General features: G+C 42.5%; 3 protein-coding genes and 2 long non-coding RNA genes across 14 annotated transcripts in view; 2 read left to right on the forward strand and 3 right to left on the reverse strand.

The window, feature by feature from the left end:
- The window catches only part of sh3yl1 (SH3 and SYLF domain containing 1), a 13,901-nt gene extending 2,086 nt beyond the window's left edge, over positions 1 to 11,815 (forward strand). For 2 of the 8 annotated variants that reach the window (XM_034611501.1, XM_034611506.1), the window contains exons 2-10: positions 5,572 to 5,682; positions 5,972 to 6,085; positions 7,446 to 7,510; positions 7,762 to 7,874; positions 8,743 to 8,871; positions 8,956 to 9,100; positions 9,864 to 10,053; positions 10,135 to 10,206; positions 11,068 to 11,815. In XM_034611501.1, the coding sequence (XP_034467392.1) occupies positions 5,572 to 5,682; positions 5,972 to 6,085; positions 7,446 to 7,510; positions 7,762 to 7,874; positions 8,743 to 8,871; positions 8,956 to 9,100; positions 9,864 to 10,053; positions 10,135 to 10,206; positions 11,068 to 11,276 (1,148 nt within the window). In that variant the 3' untranslated portion in view covers positions 11,277 to 11,815. Of the gene's footprint in view, positions 1 to 2,533; positions 2,695 to 5,251; positions 5,271 to 5,571; positions 5,683 to 5,971; positions 6,086 to 7,445; positions 7,511 to 7,761; positions 7,875 to 8,742; positions 8,872 to 8,955; positions 9,101 to 9,863; positions 10,054 to 10,134; positions 10,207 to 11,067 lie in introns of those variants that run through there. The other 6 variants (XM_034611523.1, XM_034611513.1, XM_034611533.1 and 3 more) reach the window with 6 other exon arrangements.
- A 1,315-nt stretch (positions 11,816 to 13,130) lies between these two features.
- c2h1orf115 (chromosome 2 C1orf115 homolog) overlaps positions 13,131 to 15,000 on the reverse strand; it is a 10,087-nt gene continuing 8,217 nt past the window's right edge. The window contains exon 3 of the mRNA XM_034611568.1: positions 13,131 to 13,378. The gene's annotated coding sequence lies outside the window, so the exon portion shown is untranslated. The remainder of the gene's footprint in view (positions 13,379 to 15,000) is intronic.
- Positions 13,350 to 15,000, reverse strand: part of LOC117777071 — a 14,237-nt gene continuing 12,586 nt past the window's right edge. The window contains exon 3 of the long non-coding RNA XR_004616549.1: positions 13,350 to 13,361. This is a non-coding gene — a long non-coding RNA (uncharacterized LOC117777071). The remainder of the gene's footprint in view (positions 13,362 to 15,000) is intronic.
- On the forward strand, positions 13,645 to 14,092 carry LOC117777077. Its single transcript, XR_004616550.1, has 2 exons — positions 13,645 to 13,782; positions 13,825 to 14,092. It is a non-coding gene; the product is annotated as an uncharacterized LOC117777077 (long non-coding RNA).
- LOC117776999 (solute carrier family 22 member 13) overlaps positions 13,823 to 15,000 on the reverse strand; it is a 4,640-nt gene continuing 3,462 nt past the window's right edge. For all 3 annotated transcript variants that reach the window (XM_034611447.1, XM_034611453.1, XM_034611461.1), the window contains 2 exons: positions 14,609 to 14,717; positions 13,823 to 14,532 (listed from right to left, as the gene is read on the reverse strand). In XM_034611447.1, the coding sequence (XP_034467338.1) occupies positions 14,268 to 14,532; positions 14,609 to 14,717 (374 nt within the window). In that variant the 3' untranslated portion in view covers positions 13,823 to 14,267. The remainder of the gene's footprint in view (positions 14,533 to 14,608; positions 14,718 to 15,000) is intronic.

Here is a 15,000-nt window from a genome sequence, read left to right on the forward strand (position 1 = left end):
CATCACGTCTCTGGTGGAAAGACACATCACGTCTCTGGTGGAAAGACACATCACGTCTCCTTTAAATTACTTTTACTGTCTAAAGTGTCTTTGGTCCCAAACACCTCATGGATTCACCTGGTGCGACCCCCCCTCCCCCCCCCCCCCCCCCCCCGGTTCAAGCTTTCACATCATTCTTTATTTACAGTCAAACATCATTTTGATCTGATCTGATCTGATCTGATCTTTTCTTTCTGTTTTCCTGCTCACGTTCCTTCATCGTATTCACATTTTATCTTGTGGTTGTATTTCTTCTTTATCACTTTATAAACGAACTGAAGCTTCTTTATCCACTCAGACATGATTTAATAATTTTTAATTTTATGCTCATTTTGTGAGTAATTTTGCACATTCCTGATTTAAAGTGAATTAAACCATATGATCAGCAGCCTCCCTGATGTTAAACAGGGAGTCACCACGTGTTGAACTCTGCTCTCTGGTGACCTCCGCTGGTGGAACCTGTCACCTGCTCACACAGTTTCCACTTGGACTGAACATCTCCTCCTCCTTCTCCTCCTGCTGATAAAAGCACATGAACATCTCCTCCTCCTTCTCCTCCTGCTGATAAAACCACATGAACATCTCCTCCTCCTTCTCCTCCTGCTGATAAAACCACATGAACATCTCCTCCTCCTTCTCCTCCTGCTGATAAAACCACATGAACATCTCCTCCTCCTTCTCCTCCTGCTGATAAAACCACATGAACATCTCCTCCTCCTTCTCCTCCTGCTAATAAAACCACACGTCCCAGTGTCTGGGTCATTCAATCTACATGTTACCTTTATCTCAGCTTTATCATTTTTATTATAATGTGTCTCATGTCTTAAAATTAAAAGCAAAGTATAAACCCATCATGTTTATTTTATTTATTTTATTATATTTTAGCTTCACTTTAAGGAGCTGTCATGTCGTCTATCTTTATTTACAAAATCCAAACAATGCTGATGTTTTACTTAGCATACTAACGTCTACTGAAGTTAGCATACTAACAACTGGAGTTAGCATGCTAACAACTGGAGTTAGCATACTAACGTCTACTGAAGTTAGCATACTAACAACTGGAGTTAGCATGCTAACAACTGAAGTTAGCATGCTAACAACTGGGGTTAGCATACTAACAACTGGAGTTAGCATGCTAACAACTGGAGTTAGCATACTAACAACTGGAGTTAGCATGCTAACAACTGGAGTTAGCATGCTTATCAGCTAGTCCTGGTCCGTCGGCTCACTGTAGCATCAAGTCTGCTGCTCAGAGTCGTGGTATCATTTCTGGTTTCATAAACATAATGATGACTGAGTTCAGCAGCAGAGAAAATCAACACATAGCACCTAAAGCTAAAGTTTAATTTGATTTTGTCTTATACGTTGAACCAACATCTGTTAATCTCTCTGATTCTTTTCTTTCTATTCTTGTAAATAGCCGTCCTATCACTGTGCTGGGACCAGGTCCCACAACTCAACACTGACTCCACGCTCACTCAGCCAGCGTCACATTACTGAAGTTATTAGTTATTGAAGATATTATCATTATTACTGTTATTATTCTAATGGCAGTAACTTGAATGTGTCTCCAGAGGTTTTATTTTCGAGACGTCGGAAGTGTGAAGGAACAAATAACTGCTCCGTCAATCCCTACAGAGCCGTTCCCTGGACTCGTGACCTCTGACCTCCCCGAGGAGCGCAGCTTACTTCGCTGCTGAGGGATTCACGATAACACGGAGCGTGATGTGTTAACTGTGAGAACTGGACGATGGTCCGGACTGAGGCCAAACATGGGAAGGTTCTCACCGTTTAGTTCCTGAGTAAATAGACGTTCCAGAGGGAAGTCTGGACCTGGAACATTCCTCAACTGATTGGCTGTAATTGGCGACCGTTTAACGGTTTCAGCAAGAGGGCGCTCACGAGTCACTCCTCTATGAACTGGAGTTCACTCACAATTCACAATAAAGAATCAGGCACAAATAATTACGTTTTGTTTTCAGTTTAAGAAATTAGAAAATATTTTCTTCTTAGAACAAATAAGTGATGTATTTAAGGATAAATATGGTTAATATGACCTCATTAAATATAGGTATATATTTTTTGAGTAATTAACTGTTTCCCTGAGCACAGACTGACAGGCATCATCTCAACAAGTACAAGTTCAGAGCCTGACGGACACACAACACATACACAACATACACATACACTAAAAATGTATTAATGTATTGAATTAATAAATGAATTGCACAGATAACTTGCACTTTTATCTAACGCACAGAACGCGTTAGATAAAAGTCAATACCTGCCTGACAGACTGAACTGAGGGCACGCCGTCACCCAGGGAGCGCGCCCCGCCGGGAGCGCGCCCCGCCCTGGGGGCTGTCCGCGCGCCGCCTGTCTCCCTGACATCATCAATTCTGATCACGTGTTTGTATCGATCATCATCATCGATCAGCTCCGCCCACCTGCCCCTCCTGTCCACGTGACCTCCACTCGTCACCACCCATGTTTTACGACAGGTGCGTGATTTCCGGCAGCGCGGAGGGATCTCGCGAGAGTCAGGTGAGGCGGAAGTGAAGTGACGACAGAGTCCCGCGGCGGTTCACCTGTCCGCAGGTGAAGAAGAGAGAGAAGGAGGAAAAGAGGAGGAAGAGAGAGAGAAGAGAGAGAAGAGTGAGTACAGCTGATGTTCTGTTGAAGAAGGTTCTCCTGTCTCACCTGTCCTGTGTCACCTGTCTTCTTCCTGGTTCTCCTGCGCCTCAGTTCCAGTTCCACAGGATCCCCCGGTTCCAGCTGCGCGTTAACACGTCACATGTACCGAGAACCTCCAGGGACTTTCACTGAGGTTCTGTGGTCTAATAAGTTCTAGTTCTGGTTTTACTGAGGTTCTACCTGTGCTTTGGTTTCCAGTCCTCTATGAAGAGGTTCTGTTTGTTAGTGGTCTGTAACAGGAAGTGAGGTTCTAGTTGTATTCTGATGTGTAGTTATCTGTGGGCTTTCATTTCTTTTTATTAATGTCTCAGTTGCTTGTGGTTTCCTACGATAAGGATGAATTTGTCTTTAAAGAGGTTCTGGACTTCCACCGGGTCTTTGAGGAGGTTCTAGTGCTGTGACTCATTTGGCTCTGGGGTTCTCTCTGAGGATGTTCTTGTTCTAGTGGGGGTTCCCAGGGTTCTAGTGTTCCATCTGGCTCTGCTCAGGGTCACAGCGTTGAGGTGTGGGGATGAGACCTGGTCACTTCTAGTTGACTTGAGGAAATGAGAATTGGAGCATGTGGTCCCCCACTGGGAGGTTCTCGTCTTTCCAAGCATGTTCTCAAGAGGAGGTTCTATGGGTCTCTGAAGAGGTTCTAGTTACTGTGGTTCCTGACACTCTGTCCCTCTACGCTGGGGAACTAATATAACGATGGATCACTATCTGACAGCTCGTTAGTGTTCACCAGCCAATCAGCTCTCCTGTGATTGGTTAATCAGTCAGCAGGTGACAGGCCTGGGGCGGAGGGGCGAGCCGTCGCCATGGTGACAGAGATGACTTCATTAATTGACAGCTCTGAGTCAGCTGCTGCTCGATTCTGTCGTAAACATGAATGACCTGTAATTAAAACATTTCAATGAAGTAATGAATCATAAGATCTGTCACTTTTCAGTGATCTTATTGGCTGATCCACGACTGAGTCATGCATCACATGACGGGGACGACCACGTCCTCATAGACGCTCAAAGATCCCTGTTGACTGGAACTGTCCTATAGTTATATATTTATATCTATATAAATACCTAATTGATGAATAGATGAGTAGAACGTCTCAGCGACGACTCTACGGTTCCGTCGACTTTCCTCCGGCACCAGAGTTTCACATTTATTGTCTGGGTTATGATGAGATATGGTTCAGCGCTCATGCTGCGCTCATGCTGCGCTCAGGATGAACTGAAATGACTCTGATGAATGAAATGTGGCCCAGACGTTCATGTTCCCCTCAGGATAAACTGTAGTAACTCTGAGGACCTTTCATCCAGCGCCGCCACCTGGTGGACGTGTTGATTGATTTATTCGCGAGCAGCGGCCTGTCGGACTTCTGAGTGCAGAGCCTGATCCTGAATCAGCGGCAGCAGAGACCAGTCTGCCAACATGCCTCCTGCTGCAGCCAGCACATTCCTGACCCATGACACCACGACACACTGAGCGTCCTCCTGCACTCAGCTGCAGCACGCTGCGCCCCGCGGCCACAGCACACACAACAACACAACACAGCAACACAACATATGACACAAAGCCTCAGTAACCAACACAATAACCATGATGTTCACATTAATACATGCAGAGAATACACGTGGTGACGAGAGGACAGAGGCCGATGAAGCAACTGAACAAAACAGAGACGATCTGTCAGTAAATTGATTCGTTCATCAGAGGGAAATTTAGATATTTAGAAAATCAATTAAATCATAATCTTCTAGAAAATGTCAGTTTGAGCTTTTGTACGAATGATCAGTTTTTTTAGGTCAATTTGGGCAAAACCAGACGTGTGAAAATGTCTTTAGCATTAGCACAACTTTATAAACAACACGATAAATCATTTAATCAAAAGAGGAGTCAGAAGATTCATGAAAAAAGTCGTAGACACAGATTCTTCCCAGAAGGAACGTTCACCCGAAAACTTCGTCACACTGAAACTGAATCAGAGCAGCATCAAGTGGCCGTCAGAAGAACTGCAGCTTAAAACACCAGAGGCAGCTGATTGGCCACAAGTACAAGTTTGAACTTGGCTAACAAAACTGATTATATATCTTATGATCTATGACTGATTTACTTTATTCCATAACCGTAAAAACTGGGACTTTTTGACCTTGAAGTAGATAAAAAAACCTCCGAAATTATCTGAAATTAAATAAATAAGATTTCAGATCACACCTATTTATCCTGCATGACATACACTAGATTGTTTTCCACTAATAACCAACCACCTGATTCTACACAACCTGTCATCACGCTTCAACATTCAGATGTGTGTAATCACAGTTTAACAATAATCAATCAGAAGAACTAATCAAAGTGTTTCTTTACACCGAAGCTCGATTCCCCTGATCCGTTTTCAGGTTGTGACTCTTGACAGAACAAGACGTTGAAGAAGAACAAGACGTTGAAGAAGAACAAGACGTTGAAGAAGAAGATGTTAAAGAAGAACAAGACGTTGAAGAAGATCAAGACGTTGAAGAACAAGACGTTGAAGAAGAAGATGAAGAAGAAGATGTTAAAGATGTCACTTCGGACTCTGGGGAAACTGGGGCAGACTTTTCAAGTCACAGACGATGATCAGTCAGGATGAAACTGCTTCTTCCAAACAAGGCGCTCACAGTCGTTAAGGAGCAGAACAGCCTCTTTTAGCTGCGATGCAGATAAGATAAGATCGACTGAAGGGAACAAGGAGCTCATTGACCAGCAGTGTGACTGAAAATCAGCAGGAAGGCTGAAATGTTCAAGTTTTGGGGAAAGAAACCTCTGAATGAGCTCTTGATGTTTTAATGAGGCATGTAATTTGTGTGTTTGCAGTGAGTAACCCCATCCCGTCCAATCTGAAGTCAGAGGCCAAGAAAGCTGCCAAGATCCTGACGGACTTCACAGAGATCTCCAGCAGGATCGGACCAGACAAGCTCATCCCCCGTAAGAGCGTCTGTTAACTCACATTCAACTGTATCAGATATACAGGCTCACATTAAACTGTATTAAATAAACAGTGAGTAAACTCAAATGAAAACAGTTAAATAAGATAAAATCTGATCAGATCTTCAGGCACGGAGCTGGACGACAGAACTGGTCCTGACTGACAGAGAAATAGTTCAGCACCTTGGGGACGACATTTCCTTGACTTCTGAGCTTTAAGCTAAGCTAAGCTAAGCTAAGCTAACTCTCTAAAGGTGTTTATTGAAAAGTGTGTTTCCGTGTGTTGCAGCTCATGTGATAGCGAAGGCCGAGGGTCTGGCCATCATCTCCGTCATCAAGGCCGGCTTCATGATCACCGCCCGAGGAGGAAGTGGCATCGTCATCGCCCGACTGGCCGACAGACGTAAGACCTCTGACCTCTGACCCCTGACCCTGACCCTGTCCGTCTGTCTTTACATTCAGGGTTTCTCTTCCTGTTTGTCTGGGTCTTCGCTTCCACTCTGCCCTTTTTGTTTTTGCGGGTCCTTTTTTTTGACATGTTGCGTTTCCTTAGCAACAAGCAGACACAGTGGCTCAGATGTGCCCTCGGCGCTGTGAGCAGTCATCTGATGGGCTGTGTCTTCGGTCACGGATAATAATTAACTCGTCTGGCGGTGGCGGCTGTCACATTTCCGTGGCGGGTGTCAGAGTTTGTCGTTGGGCCAAACCCAGCGAGGATCACACGGGCGGAGCTGCAGCTGACGCCTGCACTTCCTCTGCAGGCGGTTTGTTGCTTTAGTGTTTTGAGACCAGAAGTTGAACAGTCTGAACACAGAATGAAGTTTGAACTACATGTTCTGATGTGCGGACGCCGCCACACGTGGCTTTTAAAGGTTGAACGATGTGATGAAAAGCAGGAAGCAGAGATTTGTTTTTTCTAGGTCAATTTTCTGGTTTATTTAACATCAAAAAGTAAATAATTTGTTCATGGTGACGTCTGTAAATAATTTATTTCTCTCGAAAGTTCAAAACACAGATGTTTGATTCACTTGATGGATTCAAGTGAAAAATCGGACATCGTTTCCGACTGTTTAAACGTCACGTGTCTCGTTCTGCTGCTCTGAACAAACCGAGGATCAAGAATCACAGATCTGAGGATGAGACGTCAACAACAACTGATTCCTACACATGTGGAGTTGTACAATAAATAAAGTGCACAAATGAATTGATCCGAACATTTTGAGACACAACAAATATAGTTACATTTCCTGGATAAGCAAAAAGATCACTAAATACAGAATATATATGTATATATAAATGTTAACATGTATTACTATTAATGTACTTGATTCATCTAGTTAGAAATGTGTTTTATATCAGGTCAATAATTACACTTCGTTGGTCTCAAGTCGACAGAACATTATAAATGACAAAATAATAACTAACTTAAAGAGGTAAAAGATGACAGATGGAATGATGTATAAATAGATCATAACAATCTACAGTACATGTATGTACGTTATATATGAAAGAGGTAAGAGATTAGGTAAGATTGTAATTCTCCCATTTTTTAAATCATGTTTATTGAAACATGTTTCCTCATTTGGTCCGGAAGTTTCCTAAAATGACCCGAACTGTAAAAGAACGGCCACGGGCAAATTCACGGAGTTACAAATCTGACAAAACAAGATTATACAACACATTCTTGTTTATTTATAGAAATTCAACCAGAGATAATCTGTTTTTCTTGTTCATAACTAAAATGATGTGTGTTGTGTTTGTAGGTTGGTCGGCGCCTTCTGCCATCGGCATCGCTGGTCTGGGAGGAGGCTTCGAGATCGGAGTGGAGGTGAGAGAACTCGATAAACTCTCTTCAGCTGCATACGTGTGGCGATTAATGACTGTATATAAAGAGACTGTATATAAAGTGACTGTATATAAAGTGACTGTATATAAAGTGCTTGTATATAAAGACTGTACATAAAGAGACTGTATATAAAGAGGATCAGTGACTGTATATAAAGAGACTGTATATAAAGTGACTGTATATAAAGAGACTGTATATAAAGTGCTTGTATATAAAGACAGCCCTGCTCTCAGGTGTCGGACCTGGTGATCATCCTGAACCAGCGAAGGGCCATTGAGGCGTTCACAAAGGGCGGGAATCTGACGCTGGGCGGGAACTGCACCGTTGCCGTGGGACCCATGGGCAGGTGAGCACCCGTCCTCGCTGCCTCGGACTCTTCATTCTGTTTAATATTTACTTTGGATGTAAATCACAGCTTCAGGTTTAAAGCTTTTAGAGACGGGATGTTCAGTGGTTGTTTGTGTCTGAAGCAGAACCACGTTGAGGATCTGTAACTTCAGATGTGTGATGTGATTGTTCCACAGGGAGGTCTGCGTTGTTTGTTCCTCATGTTCTCTAGTGTGCGTGTGGGCGTGGCCAGGTGTTTCACAGGTAAACGCTTTGTGTCACAGTCCTGTTGAAGAACTGAGCAGCAGTGGGACTTTAACCTAGAACCCTTTGAGACTGTTTCTAGAGACCTATAGAACCTTCTCTTGACCAGAGCCTCCTAGTAGATGAGTAGAACCTCTTCATACATCACTACAACTTCCTCAAAGTCCCACAGAACATCCTGTGAAGTCCCGCCCCTTTGTGGGCAACTAGAACCTCATCTCAGGCCTAGAACCTTCTCTCAATGTCTAGAACTCTTGAATAACGAGAATCGTTCCATATATGACCAGATCCACAAAACTCTGCAATGAAGGCATTGCAGGAATTTCCCAGTTTGGGATCATGAAAGTACATTTATTGATCTATCTAGAACTTACTGTTGTGGTCTGGAACCTCCTCACGAGAACCTCCTTGGCCATAAGAACCCAACTAAAGATGTTGAGATCTTCCACAAACACGACAGGAAACAAACGGACTTCTTGTTCTGTTCACTCTGTTTTCTAGGTTCTTTAATGAAGAGTTAGCTCAGTTGTATATTTATTGTTTCCTCTCTCTGTAGTTTATTATGTGTTTCTCAGTATTTCTTCCTCACAGATAACGAACGTCTTCCTCATCTTGTTCCTCAGGAACGTGGAGGCGGATGTGGCGCTGCGTAGCACTGCAGCTGTTTTCACCTACTGCAGGTCCAGAGGTTTGTTTGCTGGAATCTCATTGGAGGGATCGTACCTGATTGAACGCAAAGAGACCAACCGCAAGTACGTACACCCGCCGCCGACCTCCCCGACTGTCGCAGCTTGAATCACCCACGTTCTCTTGTACTTTTATGTGCACTGTGGCAGGTTTTACTCCCAGGATATCCGTGCGTCGGCCATTTTGAACGGCGATGTGGAGCCTCCCGCGGTTTGCTCCGCCCTTTATCACATCCTGGATGCCTACGCCGATGCCTACACCACCGACTGGACCAGCAAGAACATGCGATCAACGGTAAGTGACGTCAAACACAGCGTTGTAGACCTGGACCTGTCCGTGGTCAGGCGGCACTCAGGGAATTCAGCTGAGGTTTTGATTTGTTTAATTAGTTTTTTCATGTCTGGTCCGGTCAGATGATTCTTCCAGAACTAATACTGTCTTCCAGCCACTTCTCTCAGCAGCTTTCAGTTGTAAAATAAAAGCTGCTGGGATAGAGAAACATTTCAAGTTGAATTTCAGCCTCCTGTGTGTCTTCTCTTTGATGACTGATCAGCTTGTTGCTGGAAATAGCAACTAGAACTAAGAGGGGCCTCTTTCAGCATGTGGCCACCAGCGGACGTAGTAAACTCCCGAACCTGAAGTCAGAGCCTGACGACCAGGACACAACTACACAAAGTGTCAGAGGTTTAAAGTGTGAAACCAGGTTTCCTACTTATTAATATTTGTTGGATTGTTATTAAAAGATACTGATTGTTGCTTTGAAGTTTGAGCGTCGTCTTGTTTGTGGATCTGAATTCAGCCTTTTGATCTGTGTTCTTTTCACCAGTAAACACAGTTGTGCTGGTCGGTGGAACTCACGTCCATGAAATGACAAGTTAACCCGACATCAGTCGCTTCATTCTGGATCTTTCTGCCTTTTGCAGCGTTTAAATCTGAGGCTCCTTCATGACGACTGTTTTCATTTGAAAGATTTTCACTTACCGACGGTGTTCATGTTTCTAACGAGTCACCGGGTGATTTATTAAATGTCATTCAGCTCTTTTATTTCTCTCTGCAGTCGTCTTTCACTCCATCCAGACCTGTAGCTCCGCCTAAACAGAAACCTCCAACCAGCTACCAGCCACCAGCGACCAACTACAAACAACCAGCAGCCGGCTACCAGCCACCAGCACCCGGCTACCAGCCACCAGCAGCCGGCTACCAGCCACCAGCACCCGGCTACCAGCCACCAGCAGCGGCCGGCTCAGGTAAAGTCCCCGTCGACAACGTGTTGTTTTCAGTCACGTGTGTGTTGTCGAGGTCAGTGTGTGATGTTGTGATGCGTTCAGGTCCATGGTCAGGAACAGGAAATAAAAATGCCCTCTACCCGAGCATTTCCGTCTATAAATCGAACACCTCAGGTGAGTGTGCACATCCACCTTCATCTCTGACAACAGGTTACCATGGTTACAGCTTGTTTCCTTCTCTACCTCCTTCGTTTACCTCCAACTTCTTCTTTATCCACTTCTTCCTCTTTTCCTTTCCTTCACTCTCCTCCATTCCTCTTTTACTTCATCCTTTCCTCCTTTGTCTCCTTGTTTCCTTCAACCGTTTCCTCTCTTCCTCTTCTCCCTCCTTCATTCCTTCCTCCTCTTTTCCTCTCAACTTCATTCCTTCCTGGGACCAGTTCTGATGCTGCAGCTCCCTCTAGTGGCCCAGCAGCCACATGTTTCTGCTTCACTTTTCCTCCTGGTTTAAAAACGACTCAATGAAATAAAGATGAAGACGTAAAGTTATAACATGATAACGACACCGACTCATTTTTCACTTCATTCATAGAAAAGAGTATTCATAGAAAATAAACGATAATATTCTATATGTGTATTTTTATTATATCATTTATTTTAATTTAGCATATTCTAATATTGAACGTGTCAATTAATTTGTAATGATGCATTATATGTATTTAATATATCTATATATGATATTGTTTTTTTAAACGCACTAAAGTACATTTGTAATGTTGAGTATATGAATAAAAATAAAAATAGGACATAAAATACATGTTTTCAAAATACTCAATTGACATAGTAATGATAACAGATTATTTACAAAAGATAAAATAATGAAAAATGAAATAAAATAGAACATAAAAAAGTATTAAATAAAATCACTGTGTATATTATATATAAATATAAATATTTTCTCAAATACCCCACAATTCATATAAAGACACAAATGTTGTGAAGTCAAATTTAAAGCTTGTGATTTTTCTCCTCTAGGTGGCGCACCATCTGCGGGTGCAACCAGCGGACAGCTGGTTGTCACGGCGACCCACCCGTATGCGGGGCAGCAGCCCGGCGACCTGAGCTTCGTCCCCGGCGACCAAATCACCGTCATCACCAAGACAGAGTCCCAGTACGACTGGTGGGAGGGGCAACTGGTCGATGGGCGGGTCGGCATCTTCCCCGCTAACTTCGTCACGTACTGATACTCACCTGGTGGAGTGTGGAGGTACTGCAGCTAATACCACACTCTACGGGAAGAGGGAGGGGTCAAGGGACAGGTTTTGGGTTTTGCTTCATTTTAGAGCTTTAACGATTATTAAAAGAAAATATGCAACTTTTTTAAGAATCAGTTGTCGAATCGTTGTAAACTGAATATTTTGTTGTTTTTCACACAAACAAACTGATTCTGGATTAATTCAGGAAATAATCCGCAGATCATTTGAAAATGAAAATAATCACTTTAGTTTACAGGTTTGTTATTTACAAAGAATTCCATAGAAATGTTTCTGAATGTAAACATATATATTTATTATCAATGAGTCATTTATTCAAACACATATTCATGAAGTTTGTGAACAGCTGCAGACACACTCCACCTTTCTGCTGCTTCCTCCACTAAATGTTCCTCAATGTTCTACACACTTTTAATTCACACATTAAAAACAGTTCTCATAAAGAAAGTTATGGTTCAGAAGAATAACGTGAGATCAAATGACATCACATGTTCCTCTTCAACCAGATTTTTAGAAATGAACAGAGCAGTGGAATCTTTGCTGTGAACACAACAATTAAACATCAGCTGATTAAAAGTCTGAATCAAATCTTTCGCTCCAACACCTTCGTTGCCTTCATCTGAGAATTCTGCAGCAGAACTCACTTCCTGTCCTTTCCCTTCAAAATACAAACAAGAAAAACAACCAAAAACCTCTTTTATATTTGGTACCAAAATAAAAGCACTTTTCAAACTAAATTAAGATGGATTTGATTTAGAAAGTCCTTTTATTAGTTTTTTCATTTTGTTATATATAAGAGTATTTAAATCCTCTGTGGTCTGTTACTGTCTCCACCTTTACAATGTGTCCACAGCACGAAACGGGACGTGGGGGGTGTTAGTTCTTTATCTTCTGTGCTTGTGGTCAATATATAATGCAGCAGGATTATCACTTTATCTAGATTAACATAATAATAATGATGTTTGTGGGATTGTTTTTACATATCAGAGGCTGTTTGAAGATTATAAATAAATCAAATTTATAAAACTGTCATTTGCATCAATTCATATTTCTGTCCAGTTTGTCAAATAAATGATTGAGAAAGTTCAAACTTATTAAAATGTCTAAAATAATTTTCAATTAAAATAAAGTATCTGTAAATGAGACTTAAAGTAGATGGAAGCTGAGATGCTGTTGAGTATAATTTCACATGTATGTGTGAATCTGCTGATCGATGAAGACGAGGAAGCAGTTCTTCACTGAATGGAAACCACCAGTTGGACTGAGGAGGAAACGACTCGTCCTGATTAAAAAATAAATCTCCTGTTCCAACACAAACTTTAAAGCAACGTGATGATTCTGTTCACGTGTCTTTGAAGTCGCTCACTTCACAGACGTTCTGTTACGACGTGAATCTCCCGTGAATCGGACGTCATCGATCCGAACAGAAGAGCTCTGTGGCTCACAGCTACCGGTCACAGCGCTGACATCAGGCCGGAGAGAAGAAGGACTTCTCAAAGTGGTGACGTCTGAGAACAGTTCTACTCTCACATCTGAACGCTGGAAGAAAAAGATCAACACGTTGCTTTTCACTGAAGCAGAAATCTGAAAAGACTTTTTCAGGTTTGACATTTTCTAGATCAAACCAGAGTCAAAAATGAAAAAACCCATTCACCTCAAAGTTTAACCTCCGATTTGAAACCGTCTTCACACTCGAGCCCATAAGATTCTCACTCTCCAGGTTTATTCCTCAAAAGGTCCCTTCTCAAATCCAACAGAAACATTAAAGACACATACTCGTGTTACTTTACATAGAAAGTGATTCTATTCTCAATCCCGCAGATAATTTACGATTTCAAACGTTTCTTTGAAGATTTCTTGTGGTCGTCGGACATAAATGAGACTTTGTGTGAAAAGCACACATCAGCACTTTGAACTACTTTTACATAAAGTTGTTTTTCTATCAAATAAACAGACTCCGTGTTTGTTCAGGCTGAATTCACTCAGTGATTTGTGATAAACAAACAGTTTGTTCACAGATTCTTCCACAGGAAACGTTCCAGTATCTGAGAAGTCCTGATGAGTCCTGATGAGTCTGGAGGATCTGAACCAGCGGGTTTCTGCACAGGTTCGATCCCCTGAATGGAGTCTGACTCTGTTTTTCATCTTTTCATTTTATCTTCTTCTTCGTACAAACGACGTGGACGTAAAAGTCGCTCGCAGGAAAGAATCCGAAAGACTTAATGAAAACGAGTTTTCTCCGGGTGACGACTGAACTCTGTCCTTTCAATCTTGTAAAACATAAAACATCTGAAATGATTAAGACTAAGTATAAGTTTCATTCTCCTGAACACAAACTGTCACCTGCTGCTCTGCATCACCTGAGGATCACCGCGCTGTCACTGCTGCATTGTGGGACATTAAGAGTGTTGTGTAATCATGCAGCCATACCTCTACGTTTTAAAACTAAAACCCAGATGAATAAGAGAAATTTTCAGTTTAGTTGCTTTATACTTTTATTCTATTTTGCTTTTTCAAGACAAAAGTTACAATTTAAAGATTAAAGTTTAACGTTTAGGAATAAATCCAACTAGCTGCGTTAGTGACAATGTGCCCGTCCACTGAAGAACTCCATGAAAATGGTGAAACTGTTCTTCACAATCTCTAATATAAAGTATTATTGGTTTTACTCGTGAAGTTTGAAAGAGACAAACGGAAATCTTTGGTTTAAAGTGTTTTTTGAGGTCATGAGTTTAAACCTTGAAGATCTCGTACTTTGTGCAAACGGACGTTTCAAGATAAAAACTGAGGAACTACAGAGAACGTTGAGGTGCGACTTAGTAAAAACTGAAATCTACGACAAAAGATCTTCTTCAGGTTTGTTTGTTCAAAAGACAAAGCCAGACAGGAAGCAGAACCGTTTCAAAGTAAAAGCATATCATGAAATAGTGTTAAAACAGGAGTCTGGGCTCGTGAGGAAAGTTATATGATAAAAGTTTGTTTCTCATCATGTCCTCCAGATGGCGCCTGTGTGTGCGGCTGCCGGTCACAGTCCTCCACGGAATCAGGAAGCGTCACGCCGCTGGTCTCCGGCAGCAACAGGCACAGGCCGCAGCCTATGATTGGTCCGCTGCTGTACACGGCCATGGCAGCCAATGAGATTGCTCCGTTGGGGTTGGGGGGAACGAGGGTGTTGACGAGGCAGCCGAGGCGGAAACACAGGTTGACCAGGGACACGCAGCGCTGCCTGGATCAGAACGACACCGGTTACATGGAATCTGCTGCAAATGTGACCGTCTAAGTCTGAGTGAGTGGGCGTGTACCTGACCACGGTGGGGAACAGCTCGATGGCGTACAGCGTCGAGATGAAGATGGCCGCCAGGATGCAGAGTTTTCCCAACAGAGCCAAACTCATCACCAGCACCGGTTCGCCTGCACGACAATCAATCAATCAATATCTGATCAATATCACGTCAGTCAGAGACTAATCCATCAAAGATTCCACCGATATAAATGTCCCCGTATTGACATTTTGACACATTTGAAAAGGTTTAAATAAAATCGTAGCTGACAATTTCTTCCTATTGATTAATGATCAATGAGTTTTGGGTGAGTGTTTTGAATGAGTGTTTAACATGAGGACAGAATATCTGAGCCTCCGCTAACACACAGCTAACCTTTACATAAACAACACTGTCGTCTGCGTAGTGAGTCA

Source organism: Hippoglossus hippoglossus, chromosome 2, assembly GCF_009819705.1.
Source record: "Hippoglossus hippoglossus isolate fHipHip1 chromosome 2, fHipHip1.pri, whole genome shotgun sequence".
Taxonomy (NCBI): Eukaryota; Metazoa; Chordata; class Actinopteri; order Pleuronectiformes; family Pleuronectidae; genus Hippoglossus; species Hippoglossus hippoglossus.